Raw genomic sequence first — 17,427 nt, 5'->3', positions numbered from 1 at the left:
CCACAAAGTCCTAAAATATTTCCTGTTTGTTCTTTACCGGGTAAAAACTGTTTATCAGTTCTGAAGGGCATACATAGAACAAAAGCTTGACTGACTATTATGGTTCTGTTTTACAAATGCAGTACCAAGAGTACAGTAACTGTGTTTCTGGCTGCTCTGACAAAACAGCTTAAGGGAAGAAGGGCTAATATGTGTTTACAGCTCATCACAGCAGGAGACACGTAGCCCATGGTTTCAGGGGTGTGCAGCTGCTGGCAACAACACCCACAGCAGGCAGCTGAGATGCTTGCGTTCCGCTTGCTCCAGTCCAGAGGCTGTGCTGTGCTTTGCTGTGCGTCAGGAGGTGGTGCTGCTCATATCCACGGTTAATCCTCATTCAGAATTCTCTCAGGAACACCCAGAGGTGCTCCATAGGTGATCCCGAGTCCCCAGCAACCATCACAAAAAACATTTCATTGGTGTTTGGTCCATAACTTGTATGAAGGACTATGCTGTCTCTTATGAAAGTCATGAGGTTATAAAAGGCATAGTTCCTACTGTTAGAAACCCAGTTAAATTTGTATTTGTTTAAAGATTTATTTTTATTTACTGTACATTCGTGCCTTGCCTGCATGTATGTAATGTGCACCACATCCATCCCCGGTTCCTGAGGAGGCCCAAAGAGGACATTGGATCTCCTGGAACTGGAATTACAGGTGATTGTGAGCCACGACAGTGAATGCTGAGAACTGAGCCTTGACAGTCTGCAAGAGCTGCAAGTGTTCTACACTGCACAGCTCAGCCGTCTGCCAAGCCCCAAACTTGTAGTTTCTTGATTCTATACAAAAATAAAACTGAAATTAGAACTCACCAGCCAGGCTTGGTGGCTCAGGTATGTAATCACACCAGGTCAAGGCCATCTTCAACATAGCAAGTTCAAGGCCAGCTAAAACTGCATGAGCCCTTCTTTTAAAAAAAGTGAATAAAACTCAGCTGATTGAACAGATTGGTGCTGATTCTAGGACTTTATAGTTGCTCACTTAATAGGGATGTAAGTTTAAAACTTTAGTGCTTAACAAAATAGATGATGTCACATTTCAAATATTTTAATTTTAAAATACTAAAAAATTAGCATATATAAATGAGACCATGTATCCAAACTGAATTGTGTGTATATGCGTCGTGTACATGTGTTATTATATTTAAATATGTTTTTACTGTAGGACTTACTTAAAAATGTAGCTTTGAGGGGCTGGAGAGATACCTAAGAGTTGAGTACATACCCGTCTTGTACAGAACCTGAGTTCAGTTCCCAGCACCAGTGTCGGCTTGTAACCGGGCTTCAGAGAATTGGATTCCTCAGGCAATCCCCGACCCGCACCCCATACACAGAGGCATGGAGACCAAAGATTTTGTCCCGCTGGTCTTGCAGCTGCTTAGTCCCAAATAAATACACAGAGGCTCACATAAATTATAAGGTGCTTAGGCTTCTTTTTTTGTTCATTTGTTTGTTTTGTTTTTCTGAGACAGGGTTTCCCTGTGTAGTTTTGTAGACCAGGCTGGCCTCCAACTCACAGAGATCAGCCTGCCTCTGCCTCCCAAGTGTTGGGATTAAAGGCGTGTGCCACCACCGCCTGGCCTTTGCTTAGACTTCTTATTGGATAGCTCTACCTTAATTATTCGCCCATTTGTATTAACCTGTGTGTCTCCACATGGTAATGCCCAAGCCTCTTGCTTTCTTGGCAGCTGCATGTTGTTCCTTTGAGAGTCTCTCTGCCTTCCTCTTTCCAGCCCCTCCTATACTTTCTACTTGGCTGCAGCCTGCCTGCCCATTGGTCGGAACTGCTTTATTTATCAACCAATAAGAGAAACAGCATACAGAAGCATGCACATAATTAAAAATAAAATAAGTTAAAACAAGAAAAAAAACAATTTGGGGCTGGCAAAATGGTTTAGTTAATAAAGGCCCTTGCTGTCAAGCCCCACAACCTGAGTTCAGTTCTGAATCCTACATAGTAAATGTTAAGAACCATTTCCTGCAAGTTGCCCTCTGACCTCTACAGGTACACTGGGGCATGTGTGCTACCCCGTCCTCCTAAATAACCATAAAACAATTGGTTAAAGTATGGGCTGCCAGATGTGGTGTGCACACCTTTAATCCCAGCATTCAGTAGGCAGAGGCAGGCTGCCCTCTCTGAATTTGAGGCCACCCTGGTCTACCTAGCAAGTTCCAAGCCAGCCAGGACCACACAATGAGACCCTATCTCAAAACCTAAAATAAAAGCTTGGAGCTAGAAAGATGGCATAGTGGTTAGGAGCACTTTTTGCTCTTCTAGAGATATGAGTTCAGTTCCCAGCATTCATATTTGGCAGCTTACAGCTCCAGGGGATCTCAATGCCTTCCTCTGATCTCTTTAAAAGAAAGAGTTGAACCCAGGTCCTTTGGAAGAACAACAGCTGGCTCTCCAGCCCTCAGGATATCTTCTTCATCATTGCAGAGAGACTCCTTGTTCTCATTAGCAGTTGAATCTGCAGCCATCATCAGCCTCCATCCCGCACCAGCACCTCTGGTAGCCAGTTTCTTCCAGTTTGTCTGTTGTAGACTTGTGTAAACTTTTGTACAGCATATGGCTTTTGTGTCTGGTATCTTTGACTTGGCATAATGACTTCAAGCTTCATCCTTCCAGCATTAATCAGAGCTTCATTTCCTTTTGTTGTTTCCATGTCTTTACTGCTAGGCACACTGTTATGAATATCATGTATTAGTTGTTGAGTGACCATATGTTCTCTTATTCTCTTGGGTCATTTGCTGAGTCACAGATATGTTGGGTACGTTTAAGGAAAATGGAGTCTTTGCCAAATGAGTGGATAGTATGTCTCTCGGGATTTGACTTGCTAGGTCTGACTTGTGGCTGACTTGCTTATAATAGACTAAAAGACTGATTTCACTGGTAAAGCAGACCAGCATTACTTTGAAGACCCAGGAAGCTTCATTGCTAATGTATTTGTAGGCGTGCGTGCGCGCGTGTGTGTTGTAGGGGTAGGGGCGTGTCTCTGTGTGTGTGTATTTACAGGTGTAGGGATATATCTCCACAATGGAAATTTGTGGGAGCCCACAGTGACTCCATTCCATCTTGACTTAGGTTAGAGAGTTCAAGCTTGTTCTTGCTCCTCGAGGCCAAGTAGTAGGATGATTGGCCAAAGGCGTGGTTACTAGATGTTTTAAGAATTAAGGAGGTGATAAACTTGTTTGTTCCGTGAACCATGGTAAGGAAGGAAGTCTTTTGCACTCCCCCTTTTGGGGGGTTATGAAAGGACTATGAGAAGTAAATTCAGGGCTGGTGCAGTATTCACTGAGAGCCTTCCCGACTCTGTCTTCTGTCTTTTGTCTCTTTCTTAGTCTTCACTTCCCTATTTAGGTACTGTTCAACAGGTGGGCTGGCCCTGACAGAAATCGATATTATTATTGATATATAATTAATGCTATTAATAGTATATTAATAGTTTCCTTTTTGAGATGGACTCAGTTTTACAGCCCAGACTAGCCTTAAACTTGATCCTCCTGCCTCACTCTACCAAGTGCTAGGATTATAGGTGCCTGGCCCTGGGAAAATGCTTAAATTGATTGTTTAATTTGTGGTGAGTGCGCATGCGTGATGTGGGAAGGGTACGTTCCATGTGTGCATGTGAGTGCGCATGCGTGATGTGGGAAGGGTACGTTCCATGCGTGCATGTGGAAACCATAAGAAAGCTTTTCTCTGGGATCTAAGGTCAGATTCAAGTTCACAGGCTTTTGTGTAAACTTCAGCAGCCTAAAATTTCTTACTATATAATTTTTCACTAAATTAGGTTGTTTCTTCTGGTAGATTATTTTTGTCTTTGTAAGGCTGTGAGGAAGTAGAACGTTTCAGTGCTTAAAGAAAGTGTTTAGGTAGGTGAGTAAGTAGTAGATTTCTTTCCTTTTGAACTTGAATTAAGTAATGAAATTTCGTATTCACTTCTTAGGATTATTATATATCATGCCCTATGCTGGACTCAGGAAAGTTTTAGTTTTTAGGCTGGTCTTATACTCACAGAGATCCTCATGCCTATGGATCCACCTGCCTCTGCACTTGGGAGGCAGAGGCAGGAGGATCTCTGAGTTCGAGACCAGCCTGGCCTACAAGAAGTAGTTCCAGGACAGTCTCCAAAGCCACAGGGAAACCCTGTCTCGAAAAACCACCTCTCCTACCCCCCCAAAAAAATTCTAATGTTAAAAAAAAATCAAAAAGCATTCCAAGTTTATTTTGCAGCAGAGAATATCAGCAGGCAGTGGAGGTGTTAGAGGTGCTCATCCTAGAACACATTCACAGAAGAAGCCAGTGCTCTGTACTTGGCTGCTTCAGCGTGAACAGCTACTCTTGTGTTCACTTTCCACACAGAAAAATTACTTTGAGTGCTAGAATCAGGTGGAACAACCAGCAAACAAAACCTGAATAACATCCACATTTCAAGACAGATTGACACAGGAGAGAAATTCTTCACTCATAAATTGGGACTAGGGTTCTGGAATTAAACTTGGGTCCTCCAGAAGAGCAAGAAGCCCTCTTAACCACTGAGCCATATTTCCAGTCCCTCAGTTAGGTTTGTTCTCTGAAGTTTAACTCATTTTATTAAATGTATATCTTTATATGATATATATGTATAAATAAATAAAATCTCTGTGTGGGGGTATATATATATACATGCATGTGCACTCATAGGTACACAGCACATACACTCATAGGCACACATACATGTGTGTTTGGAGGCCAAAGGTTGATGTCATTTGTCTCCCTCAGTCATCACCTACTTAGTTTTGAAACAAGCTGTGTTCAACTCTGTTATTTGGCTAGCGTGGCGTCTAGCAGGCCCTGGGGATGATCTGCCTGCCCCCCCCCCCCCCCCGCACAGCTCCACCGCTCCTGGCCTTTTCATGTGGGCGCAGAGATGGGTCAGCTGAGCCCTCTCTCCAGCCCCTTGCCTTTAAAGTTCTATATAGTAAATTCTTAAGTACAGCAGAATAGTATGTTTGGTGACTGTGTCCTGTATCTAAAACTTCCTGCATCTGACAGTAGTTGTCACAAAGGCTTCCTGAGAGGCAGTTCTCTGCCTTTCTCCTCCCCATCCCCAAGTCCTGCCGTGCCATATCTAGAGCCAGCCTCCCCCTGCTTCCAGCGGTGTGTAGACCCGCTGCTGTTGTCCAGTGAAGATGTGGCTCTGTTCGTGCACTTGGCGCTCATTCTCAGAAGGTACCCATTTCTGAATCATCTTAAAGTTTGAGTTCTTTATATTTTGTTTATTTATATATATATATTTATATTTTATGACGTGTGCTTCTGGATGTTACTCATAGCAAGCATCATTGTCTTTGATTAGTGTTGGCTGCTGTTTTTCTTAAACTAAATAATGTAATTATTATTTTTTACGTGTTATTTGCAACTTTTCCAACCTGTTGGAATTTTCAGGACAGTTTCCACAAAATAGTCATGTTAAGCAATTTTAGATGTCTGGGGGTTTTCTTGGCAGTATTTCAAAAATGTTCCATAAGCTTTCCAGGCCTGTGGACATCCTTCTGAATGGACTTGCTGGCTTTTAACATTATCAATAGAGTGAATAGCATCTTCTACTATTCTAACTTTTAGCAGGTTTTGATCAATGTATTGAGAATATATGTAAACAGAAGGAAATAAGTTCACATTAGTCACTGTTAGTATCTATGTGTCAACCTCCTTAACTTTCTCCAAGTCATGTTTATAACTACTGTACTAGTGTGCATCAGTCCAACCAAGCGCGGGGAGCTGGAGTCCCTCCTTCCAAGTCAAAAAAGGGGCAGACTCCTGGGGGAGCTCAGTTTGTTGGCTTAGAGTTATACAAGCGACTGAAGGAGTTTTTGAAGAATTACCTGACAAATCTTCTCAAGGTAAGCTGTCTCACTGCACGTAAGCATATAAAGTACTTGTTTTGTTTTTCCTTAGCGAGCCGTGACTTTGCCATGCTGTCATCTGTCATGTCCACTGCTTCAGACTGACACTGTGCCTAGCCTGGGCTGTCTGCCTACACAACTGCCTACATCCTGGGATTCAAAAGCTCATTTGCTCAAAGCATTGCTTGGGCAATGAGGAATCTTTCCCCTTGGCCTTTCTGCCTTTGGTCTTTTAGTAGTCTGTTCTATAGCAAAGGAAGTGGGTTGCCTTACACTTGCCATTGAGTGGGCAAGTAGAGCCCTCAACTAGTATTGTACATGATTTCTGGATCTCTTCTGTGTACAGTTTATATTTTTAATTTATATAAAGGATATACAGGGTATTCTACAAATTTTTTTTCTTAATTATTTTACAAGCTAAGTGGAAACATTTCTCTTTCTCCTCTCTCAATTTTGGAGCCTCTCCTGGAACTCGCTTTGTTGACCAGGCTAGCCTGATACTCACAGAGATCCCCCTGCCTCTGCTCCCAAGTGCTGGGATTAAAGGCGTGCGCCACCACCTGGCATGGAAACACATTCTAACAGACTATGGTTAACTGACAAGTTATAACTAATGTTCCACTTTGGTATTCTTAAACATGAAGCATCTTGCTGCAGCCCCTGTCCTTTTGTATTTTATTTGCATCATTTTGCAAATAAAGCCTTGTAAGCAAAGCATGTGCTGTTTTAAGTAGGTATTTCATCAGCAATATATTTGTATTTTACATCTAGAATAGATCAGCTTTGCATTTTAAAATTCATTTCATTTAAATAAACAAAACCTCTGGTTTTGTCTTTGGTATGGCCAGGTATTTACATAGATGGCTGGGTCACTTGAATGTTGTTACTTGTAGAACTTAGTTCTGCTGGTCTGTGGCTTTCCACGTGAAGACACTGAGGCTTGAACAGGCCACCATTGTCCGGCCTTTACTGTATCTTTGGCACACTCAGCACAGCACCTGTAAATGGTAGCACAGTGTTTTCAAAGGGTAGGACATACTTTGGAGATGTCATTAATACCAAACTTTTCAAATTAATTTTGTCCAAGTAAAAATTAGGAGTTTAAAGTAAAAATCATTTTTGATAACTTCCTATTTTCTTCCTGAGGTATTGTTAGAGAAGAAATATTGTATTGCTATAGTTATGTTTTTTGTTTAAAAATGTAACAAATAGCACAATTAAGATGAATATTTCTGTAAGTTTACAAATTTGTGAGACGGTCCATATTTTTTAAATGATTATATTAGCTTCCATTATATTTGTTAATAGGATAGGTTGATGTTTGTTTGTTTGTTTTAAACTGGAAAGATGTCAAACAGATGCTTTGGAGTAGATTCCTTAATAAGAAATTGCTTAAAAACTAAGCAAAGCATGTAGTTTCATATTTGTAATTCCAGTACTTGCCTATAATCCTAGCTTTCATGGACACAGAGGAACACAAAGAAGTTCAAGGCCATCCTCAGCCAGATTGTGAGTTCAAGGCCAGCCTTGGAATAAATGAGAACTAAGGGAGACAGGGTAAAGAAATTGCCACTGGCTGTGGTGAACACACCCATAATCCCAGAAGTTGAGGATGATCCCAGGTTCTAGGTGTACTTGGGCAGCTTATCAAGAGCCTGTCTTGAATTTAAAGTAGAACAGTTGCCTAGAGCTAAAGCAACCCTAGGTTGACTCGCTAGTACTAAAGAGACAGCACTCTGACTGCATGTGCATATTCAACTAACTTAACTTTTTAGTGTTCTTGTGAGAATTTATATTAGTATGTTTTCATACACAGCAATTAAAAGTACCCATCTGTAAACCATATGCATTCATGTATTTTTGTGCAGTAACTTTTTCGATAAGTTTTGTCTTGATTATGTGACAAACCAAGCCATACTAAAGCCTTAGTGTACTTTTCTTTAGGATGGAGAAGATTTAATGGATGAGAGTGTGCTGAAGTTCTACACTCAGCAGTGGGAAGATTACCGATTTTCCAGCAAAGTGCTGAATGGCATCTGTGCCTACCTCAATAGACATTGGGTTCGCCGAGAATGTGATGAAGGCCGAAAAGGAATATATGAAATCTATTCAGTAAGATTTTTTTAAAAAGATAAATAACATTTAAATATGTGGTGGCAAGAAAGTAGAGAGGTGGGGAATTGGAGCTGTAAAATAAATAGTTAAACAGTTCTGTGTTTACTTTTAATGTGTCTTCAATTGATTGGCCAATTATAGTTTGCGTGGAACTGCTTGAGTTTTAGCCCTAGAATCCTAGATGCTGGCAGTTGCTAGCAAGTCAGGTGCCTTATCTGAGGATTAAGCTCTTAAGTGGATCCTCATACATTTTCTTGGTCTGAGAGTTCTGTATTTGAGAGAGGACTAAATTAATTTTTTTGTTGGTTTTCAAGGTTTTTGTTTTAGAATATGACTCCTAAATTTGTTTCATTAGTGTCACCTTGGAACAAGATAGAGATGCAGATTCTCAGACCACCTTCTAAACTTAGAGACTTTAGGTATGGGCCACGGTGGGGGCAGGGAACTCAGCAGAGTGCTTGCCTAGTGTATATGAAGTCCTGGGTTCAGTCGGCTATACTGCACATACCTGTAATCCCAGACCTTGGGAAATAGAGGCAAAAGAATCATAAGAACCATAAATCTCTGCTATACAACAAGCTGCTGGCCAACTTGGGCTAAATGCGACCCTGTCTGAAAAATAATGAAAAGTAAAGATAGAAAAGTCCACAGAGTTGGACAGCTCATTTGGTAAAATATTTGCCTTGTAAACACAAGGCCCTGTGTAAAAAGAACATGGTATTGATATTTGTAATCTCAGTGCTGAGGAACTCATCATTCTTGACAAGTATAAGCCAATAAGAGACTTTGTCTCTGAAGGCAAAGTGGATGGCTCCTGAGGAACAACAGCAGAGGTTGTCCTCTGGTTTTTGTGTACACCAGACAGACAGACAGACAGACAGACAGACAGACAGACAGACAGACAGATGATAGATAGGTAGATAATAGATAGATAGGTAGATAGATAGATAATAGATAGATGATAGATAGGTAGGTAGATAGATAATAGATAGATGATAGGTAGGTAGGTAGGTAGATGATAGGTAGGTAGGTAGGTAGGTAGATGATAGATAGGTAGGTAGGTAGGTAGGCAGAAGAGAACCAGATAGATACTTCCCTAGGTAAGCAGAGTGAAGGAAAATCACTATTCTAGAACAGTTTGGGGAGGACTCATTGAAAACATTAGTCTGCTCATGGATGTCTGTCAGGTCCAAACCTTTTGAGGTCAGTTTTATTAAAATGTCAAAATCTGATGTTGTGTTATAGCAATATTTTGTTGCTTTGCTTTTGACAAATTTAATTAGACAAAAACAACTGAAAACAGCTCAGGTGTAGGGCTTCTCTGTGCCCAGCATAGTGACACGTTATGGTCACTATGGACTTTTGTTTGGGGTTCTGTTTGCTTGGTTTTCTGTTTACTTGTTTTAAACAAGGTATCATTGTAGGCTTGGCTGGCCTGGAACTTCACTGTGTAGACCAGAATGACCTCAAGCCTGTTTCTACCTCCCAAGTTCTGGGAGTTATATGGTTTTAACTACATTTTCTAGGTTCAGGTTTTTTGAATTGAGGTTTTTGAATTTTTCTTTTCTTTAATATATTTCAAAAATTATATTTATCTCATTGAACATGTTTTGAACCCCGTCCATCAAGAAATGGCTGAGGTGTTTCTCTTGTCTCGGAATTGCATAGTAGGTATTGGCATGGCTCCAGTTGATTTCCTTTTGGAAGCTGCTTGACCTGAAGTTCCATGTGTATACCCTACAGCAGCATCACAGGCTATTGAAGGTCATTCCTGCTTTTTCACTTTTCATGTACTTTGTTTAACATTTAAAACAAGTTTAAATAAAGTACCAGCATATGTAATGTTTCTGAAGACTCAGCCAGACATGGTGGCATACGCCTTTAATACCAGTACCAGAGAGGCAGAAGCAGGCAAATAGTTGGAGCAGCCATCCCTGCATAATGACTCCCTGAGAATCAGCCACCTTTGTTACTTTTTAAATCTGCCTTAAAACCCACACTTTGTGTGTCATCAAATAGTGTAGCTGCTGTTTGGAAATGCGGTAGAACCATAGGTTCTAGCAGAGGGCGGTCACTGCCTCGACCTAGAAACGGTGTCCCTGTCTCTGTGTCTCAAGTGTGCTAAGCCCAGAGTCTCTAGCAAATGTGACTGTTGTCATGCAGTGACTTAATGACAAATTACAAGGCTTTTATTCTTTTCTAGATCCTTTTTTTTTTCTGTTTTTAACTAAAGAAGGTTGTTGGTTTCCTTCCAAGTCATCCAGAAAATCTAGGGTGATTTCATTGTTAATGTGTTGAAGTTTTGCCACCAAGACTTGTTTGTGCTAACCTGCTCTGAAATTTCTTTGGTTTGCCTCTTTGCCTTCTTTTGCTCTTTAAGAACTTTATTTCTAGCTGGGCGGTGGTGGCACACGCCTTTAATCCCAGCACTCGGAGACAGAGGCAGGTGGATCTCTGTGAGTTCGAGGCTGGACTGGACCGACAGCCTCGAAAACAATACAGAGAAACCCTGTCTCGTAAAAACCAAAAAAAAAAAAAAAAAAAAAAAACTTTATTTCTTTGAATGGACAAATCATCCAGAGTTAGGTTAGGTCTGTCTAAGGATGTAGTTGGTAATTTAGAAATAGCTGGAACGAAACATTTCTAAAGTATAGGGGCTGATAGCCATAGTCTTGTATTGTCATTGCTGCCCTGAAGAGCAGGGAGGAGGAGGGCGGGGCTGAGCGCCTCCAGGTCGCTTCTCTCCTAGACAGCGAGCTCCGTCTTCTAGCCCCTCTTGCACACCACAGTCAAGAGTTTCTAATAATGCTAGGCCTGGTAGTATGCGGAGAGGCAGGGAGATCCCTGGGAGGCCAGCCTGACATACATGCTTAGCCAGTGCTCCATGGAGGGGGCGGGGGATAGACAAGTAAAAACTTAAATACTGCTTTTGTGGCGTTCATTTATTGGAGACACTACTTTGAAAATACTTTTCATAGACTAAATGTATATGTAATATTTTCAAAAACATTTTTACAAACTTAATTTTATCTCTAACTTGGGGGAGGAGACTAATAGCATTTATGTTTAATTTCTTGATACTTTGTGTTGTAAAGTCCAATTCTTTTTTTAACTTTCTAATACTTCTCCCAACAAACAGTTTAAGAATCATGTATGAATTCTAGCTTTCTTTTCAGAGACGATTTTTACACTAATTAATCTTAGTATAATACTTGTGGGAAGACTAGGAATGGAAAAAATGGACCATGGTATTTACACATTCACACTAACATGCATGTATTGGGACTGTGGGGATAGATGGCTCAGGAACATTTGAGTCTCAGTCCATATATGTACAGCCTCAGGTACACATGTGAGCATATAACATGTACACACAAAAATATATGTCTCACACTTAGTCACATGAAAACATAAATACAATAGGAGGTTTTAATAAATAACATATAAGAAACTGCATTTAAAATCCAGATATAAAAGTTAGAAGATTTTTATATTCTCTTTATCTTGATGTGTTAGGAAACTTTGGTAGTGGCTGTAATTACTTTTATCAGGTGTATCTGGGTCTAAAATTGTTGGATTCAGGGAATACATTCAGAGGTTGAATCTACTACTGGTTTTTAAGCTGATAAACTATTCATCTTAAGTCAATGTTCTTTTTGAACTTCAGTTTAAAATGTGAGCTGGTAAACATCTGTGCAAAGTGACTCACTTGAGAGGCGCTCTCATTTCATTGTGGCACCAGTTGTGTTTGGTTTTTTAACTGAGTTGTAATCTAGCAATTTTGGTAAAACTAAGAATTCAAATTATTGTCTGACCGGTTTTGGAGAACCGTAGTGAAATACGGTTATCTAATGCATCTTTCCCCCTTTTTCCTCCAGCTTGCATTGGTGACGTGGAGAGATTGTTTGTTCAGGCCATTGAATAAACAGGTATCTACTATGGATGTGTGTATTTTTCCTTTAAAAAACATTCCCATTTCATGTTGTCTTCCCAAGCCTTTGAACTATCTCAAGAGTTGGTCTGGGGACACGGCTCTGTTGAAAAAGTGCTTGCCATGTAAGCATGAGGGCCTGGGGTAGATTCCCAGAACCCTGGAAGGAAGGCAGCGGGTGTGGTGATGCCCACTAGTGATCCTAGCACGGAAGAGTAGGGTCAAGCAGATCTTTGGGGCTTCCTGCCGGTGCCATCCTAGTCTTCTGAATGAGCTCCATGCCAATGAGAAATGCCATCTCAAAAACAAGGCGATAGCTTCTGGGGAGCAGTACTTGAGATTGTCCACTGGTCTGTCTCCATGCCCATGTACATACCCATCCCCCTAAAATATTTGTTACCTTGTATTATTTAATGACTTTAATTGTTTAAAGAATGTGTAAGATACATTGTGACCTGTAGCACATCTACATAATGTTTTTTCTGTATTCTTAAAGGTAACAAATGCTGTTTTAAAACTGATTGAAAAGGAAAGAAATGGCGAAACCATAAACACAAGACTGATTAGTGGAGTTGTACAGTCTTATGGTAAATAATTTGTTTTTATTCAGTTTTCATATCACATGGAAATTATGATAATTCTAGTATTCATTTAAAAACATTAAATATTATCAAGAATATTCTATGTTTAAGGCACTTTTAAATAGTGATTTTATAAATCATAAGTTGTTTAATCTTTGTACTTTAAGGAAATTTTGATTGAAAAAAATGAATGTGATTGTTCTTGACTCCATGCTAACCAGAAATCTATAAGCTTGAAAAATTGAGACCCTGATTAACTGATGTGTTGTTCAAGCTCAATAGATTTACATTTCTGTGAAAGTTTACCATGCAACATTTAGATCCCTTTATGAAATGTAGACTTTCTCTAACTGAACTTGTGATAATTTTGAAGTATCCCTGGCCCAGGTAGAGGTGATTTACTTCTATACATCTTGGAGTTTATTGTTTTGTTTTGTTTTTCTCTTACTGAAACAAGAATGTTTCATACTAGTGAGTAACAGTTAACCTTTCAACCCTCCACTATAGTTGATCTTTTTTTTGTTTTGTTTTGTTTTGAGACAGGGTTTCTCTGTATTGTTTTGGAGGCTGTCCTGGAATCACTGTGTAGATCAGGCTGGCCTCGAACTCACAGAGATCCACCTGCCTCTGCGTCCTAAGTGCTGGGATTAAAGGTGTGCACCACTTAGCCAACGCTTGGCTATACATTGATCTTTCAAGTGTAACTTAAACTGCATGTTACGCAAAAGTATTATCTGTGAAATATAACAAAAATCGGGGTAAATGCAGCTCATATTTCTTTCTAGTGGAATTGGGGCTGAATGAAGATGACGCTTTTGCAAAGGGCCCTACGTTAACAGTGTATAAAGAATCCTTTGAGTCTCAATTTTTGGCTGACACAGAGAGATTTTATACCAGAGAAAGTACTGAATTCTTGCAGCAGAACCCAGTTACTGAATATATGAAGAAGGTAAGCTTAAACATACACAGTATGTAAAGTAGATGTAAGCTAAATAGTCATTGCTTCTCCCGTGAGCTCTTGGTAGTGCAGTGTTCCTCACAAGTCAGGCGTGGCGCTGAACTCACGCCATGCTCCTGTAACTCTGCAAGGGACTTTCACAAATTGATAATCGTGAGTGAGTGAGTGAGTGAGTGAGTGAGTGAGTGAGTGAGTGAGTGAGTGAGTGAGTGCACGCACACACATCAAAGGAAGTGCCTTGATAACTGTACACCTTCATGTTTTGAATCATCTCTTGAGTGTGACTGACTAGTGGACCCCAAAATTTTGTCAATGAGAAAGTATTAAGCAGATATTCCGAGATTTGCTAGCTATTTTGTTTGTTTTTGCTACTTTTTTCTTAAATATTTCCTAGGAGTCCATAGCTTAGTCTTCAAGATTGTATTAGGAAGGAGGATCTAAGTTCTGACTTGGGAGAAGAGCCGTATGTTGTACTCTACAAGCATTATTTTACTACACGGTGCTTCCATGAACTAATTTTTTTTTTTTTTTTTTTTTTGTCTGTCTTGGAAATTCAGGTATTGTGGATGGAAGGTCTGAGGAATGGCTGTGTCAAGAGTCTGCAGGCTTTCTGTTAGCTACTTCCAGGCTTTGCATGCTGTGTGATCTTTTCTACCGCTGTTCACAACAGTCATAGCAATGTGCAAATAAACAAGACATGTCCATCAGGGTTTTCCCAGCAGACTGTAGAGTTTGGTGACTCCTCTCCTGAATGCACGAAATTTTCAAGTCTGGTTCAGACCAACTCTAATAGCTGCTTTGCCCTCTCTGGGGCAGGATGGGACTGTGGAGTCATTGCTTCCATGTTTAAAGACAGAATACAATGCATAAGCCCAACCACCCTGCTTCTGACTTAGAGAAAAAGTCATGCCCAGCTTGTGGTGTTCAAAGTACATTTTCATATAGTACACTTACACCAGGATGTAAATGGGTCTTCTACGTTTGAAATTGAAACTCAATTACACATTTCTGATAACTTAAAACCCAACTAAAGTGGGACTTTTAGTTGTTTGTGCAGAATAGTAGCAGTTCTTTGGATTTTGTGTGTGACTGAAACCTGGCCAGCTCCTTAAGAATATTTGAAATATAACCTGTTTTGAATTGTGTTATTGCCCATTATTTAATTTTTTAGTGTGACAGTATAGTAAGAGACCTGTTTTCAATCTTTTTTGCATTTATTTTATCTGTGTGTATACACCTGCTTGTACATGTATACACATGTAGGTGTACGCGTGTCATACTAGCATACATGTAGAGTGGATCTTTCCTTCTACCATATGGGTATCAGGTCATCAAGATTAGCCACAAGCACCCTTATCCCAGCCCAGTAGTGATTTTTTTTTTTAACTATGTCTTTAAAATGGAACCTTCTTCCATGTTGCGTGCCATTGTGGTGCCAACCTGCCCTTTGTAGACTTCTTCATGGTTTATGGTGATGTCTGCTGCACAAGGAAAGCAAGGGGTTTTTTTGTTTTTGTTTTGTTTTTTTGTTTGTTTGTTTTTGTTTTTCAAGACAGGGTTTCTCTGTATTGTTTTGGTGGCTGTCCTGGAACTTACTCTGTAGACCAGGCTAGCCTCGAACTCAAGATATCCTCCTGCCTCTGCCTCCCGAGTGCTGGGATTAAAGGCGTGCGCCACCAACGCCCGGCGGAAAGCAAGTTTTAGGACAGTGCTGCATGAGCACACTAAAAAAGGAGATCTGTTTTGTTTGGCAACTTCAAGAATAACAGTGTCTAGTGTGTAGGATATTCGCAAGCCTGTGTCCAACTTCTAGGAAACTTTTTAAAAACGTTAAAGCTCTGGTCCTGATCCACTTAGAAGTCATACCAAGCATGACTCCCATCTTTTTCTGGAAATCCATGATTTAGACTCTTAGCAACAAACAGTATATAAATTCAGCCACATGAACACTTTCATTTCACACAGCAGAAATCTTATATCCTTGTGTCTTGAACTGGGCCACTAGTTCTAAAAGTTAAAGGATGATGACCTTGATCGCTCTGTTCCTCAGTTTCCTTACCTGTGATCAGGAATAATAATTGTAGGTTATGGTGGGGATTTGGTAAGCTTTACGTTTGAAATCGTGTAAGGAGATTTGAAACTGTATATACACTAGATGTCTGTATTGAAAGGATCTGTAGATAGGTGTAGCAAAGCAAACCTGATGGAGGACTCTGGCCTTACACAGTCTCCAGCATGTGCCTAGGCAGGTTGGAAACCACCAGATAAAATTGGCAACTTAGGTAACTTGAGAAGAAATTACATTTGTATTAAAACAATCAAGTCGCATACATCTTAGTACAATAATACTGAGGTAATACCCTGTTATGAGAATTCCCGCCCGGTTCCACAGCTGCCTTGCCCCAAATGAACACACAGATGCTATATTAATTATGAAACTGTTGGCAGTGGCAGTGGTGGGCTTCTTATTGGCCAGCTCTGTCTTAATTATTAACCCGTAACTACTAATCTATATATTTCTACATAGTCTTATATTACCAGAGAGCTCCTGACTCGTGTCCGCTTTGTGGCCTCACACAACAACTCCTCTCTGCCTACTTTTCCCAGAATTCTTCTTGTCTCTTAGCCCCGCCTATCATCCTGCCTGGCCAATCAGTGTTTTATTCATCAACCAGTAAGAGAAACATATACAAAATAACATCCTCCCATCAATAACTTGCTTTCAACAGCCTGTTTGAGCTAGGTGTTCACAGTCCCTAGGTGGGGTATCTGTTTAGTTTGCTGTTGTCTGCATTTTAGTACGAACATTTGATAACAGTTATAGGCCATCTTAACACTTTGAAATCTATCTCATGTGATTAAGACTAATCTGACCTATAAAAAAAAGAACTTATGAGTATTCTAGATTCCTAATATTTTAGTATTTAAAAATAATATGGGATGGAGTGATTGGTCAAGAGTTAAAAGAGTAGATATTGCTCTTGCAGAGGACCTGGGTTTGGTTTCCTGCAACAACGTGGTAGCTCATGGCCATCTGTGACCACAGTTCTGAGAAATCCAGCAACCTCTTCTGGCCTTTGTGGGTACATGGTGTACACACATACATGTAGCCAAAACACTTTTACATAAAATAACTTATTAATTTGCTTACCAACCTTTCAGTTCTGTTTTTTCTACCCCTTTGCTTTTGCTGAGAATTGCTTTTAATGGAGTTAATCACGGTCATTTTCAAGAACTTTAGGGTACTTAGTTATTTGAATATGATCTTGCTGTTTCATGATCAGTACATGAGATGAGCAACAGTAAAACTACCTGCCACCACAAAATAGTCCCCAATTAGGGGCCTGCTTCCTCTTTTATGCCACTTGGCCCCTGCAGGAAGCTCGGTAAACAGACCATAGTCCGTGTTCCTAAGAGAATACACAAGGACATCAAAGCTTAGCCTTCTGCACAGGAATAAAAGCTTTGTTTTCCTGACCAGGATGATCTGTGTTCTTCCAAGAAACGGTATAACTTAAAACAGGAAGAGTGGTACTTCAATGTGTCTGCTTCTGCTCTTCAGTATCTGATGGAACGAAACCCTGGAATTTAACAGCAGAGCCTGAACGTGGCATTTATTGTTCTAGAAGAACTTTGTAGTACAAGAAACAAAAGTACAAATTAAAGACTTTGTAAAACACCCAATGATAGACTCACAAGCCTGGGATCCTTAGCATACTAGAATGTTGCTGTGAGCTTTTTTTGTGGGAGGGGGCTATTTTGTTTTTATTAAGTTTCTTATCAGAAATTTACTAACTTCAAACTTTCATGTTTCTTTGTGGCTTATCTTCTCCCTCATTCTGTCCTTTTGGATAGACTTACTGGTGGGTTAGAGCATTCTGTGTTAAGGCTTTGTGATGCAGATACAGTTCACTGTGCT

At 40.2% G+C, this 17,427-nt stretch overlaps 1 protein-coding gene across 2 annotated transcripts in view; it reads left to right on the top strand.

The window, feature by feature from the left end:
• Positions 1–17,427, top strand: part of Cul1 (cullin 1) — a 64,514-nt gene that overhangs the window by 28,973 nt on the left and 18,114 nt on the right. For both annotated transcript variants that reach the window (XM_013126280.3, XM_005087501.4), the window contains exons 3-7: positions 5,746–5,920; positions 7,868–8,035; positions 11,917–11,967; positions 12,466–12,556; positions 13,336–13,499. In XM_013126280.3, the coding sequence (XP_012981734.1) occupies positions 5,746–5,920; positions 7,868–8,035; positions 11,917–11,967; positions 12,466–12,556; positions 13,336–13,499 (649 nt within the window). The remainder of the gene's footprint in view (positions 1–5,745; positions 5,921–7,867; positions 8,036–11,916; positions 11,968–12,465; positions 12,557–13,335; positions 13,500–17,427) is intronic.

The sequence above is a fragment of the Mesocricetus auratus genome, unplaced genomic scaffold, assembly GCF_017639785.1.
Source record: "Mesocricetus auratus isolate SY011 unplaced genomic scaffold, BCM_Maur_2.0 Super-Scaffold_100694, whole genome shotgun sequence".
NCBI classification, from domain to species: Eukaryota; Metazoa; Chordata; class Mammalia; order Rodentia; family Cricetidae; genus Mesocricetus; species Mesocricetus auratus.
Note: the sequence above shows the minus strand (reverse complement) of the source record. Positions and strands in the feature narration are given on the sequence as shown.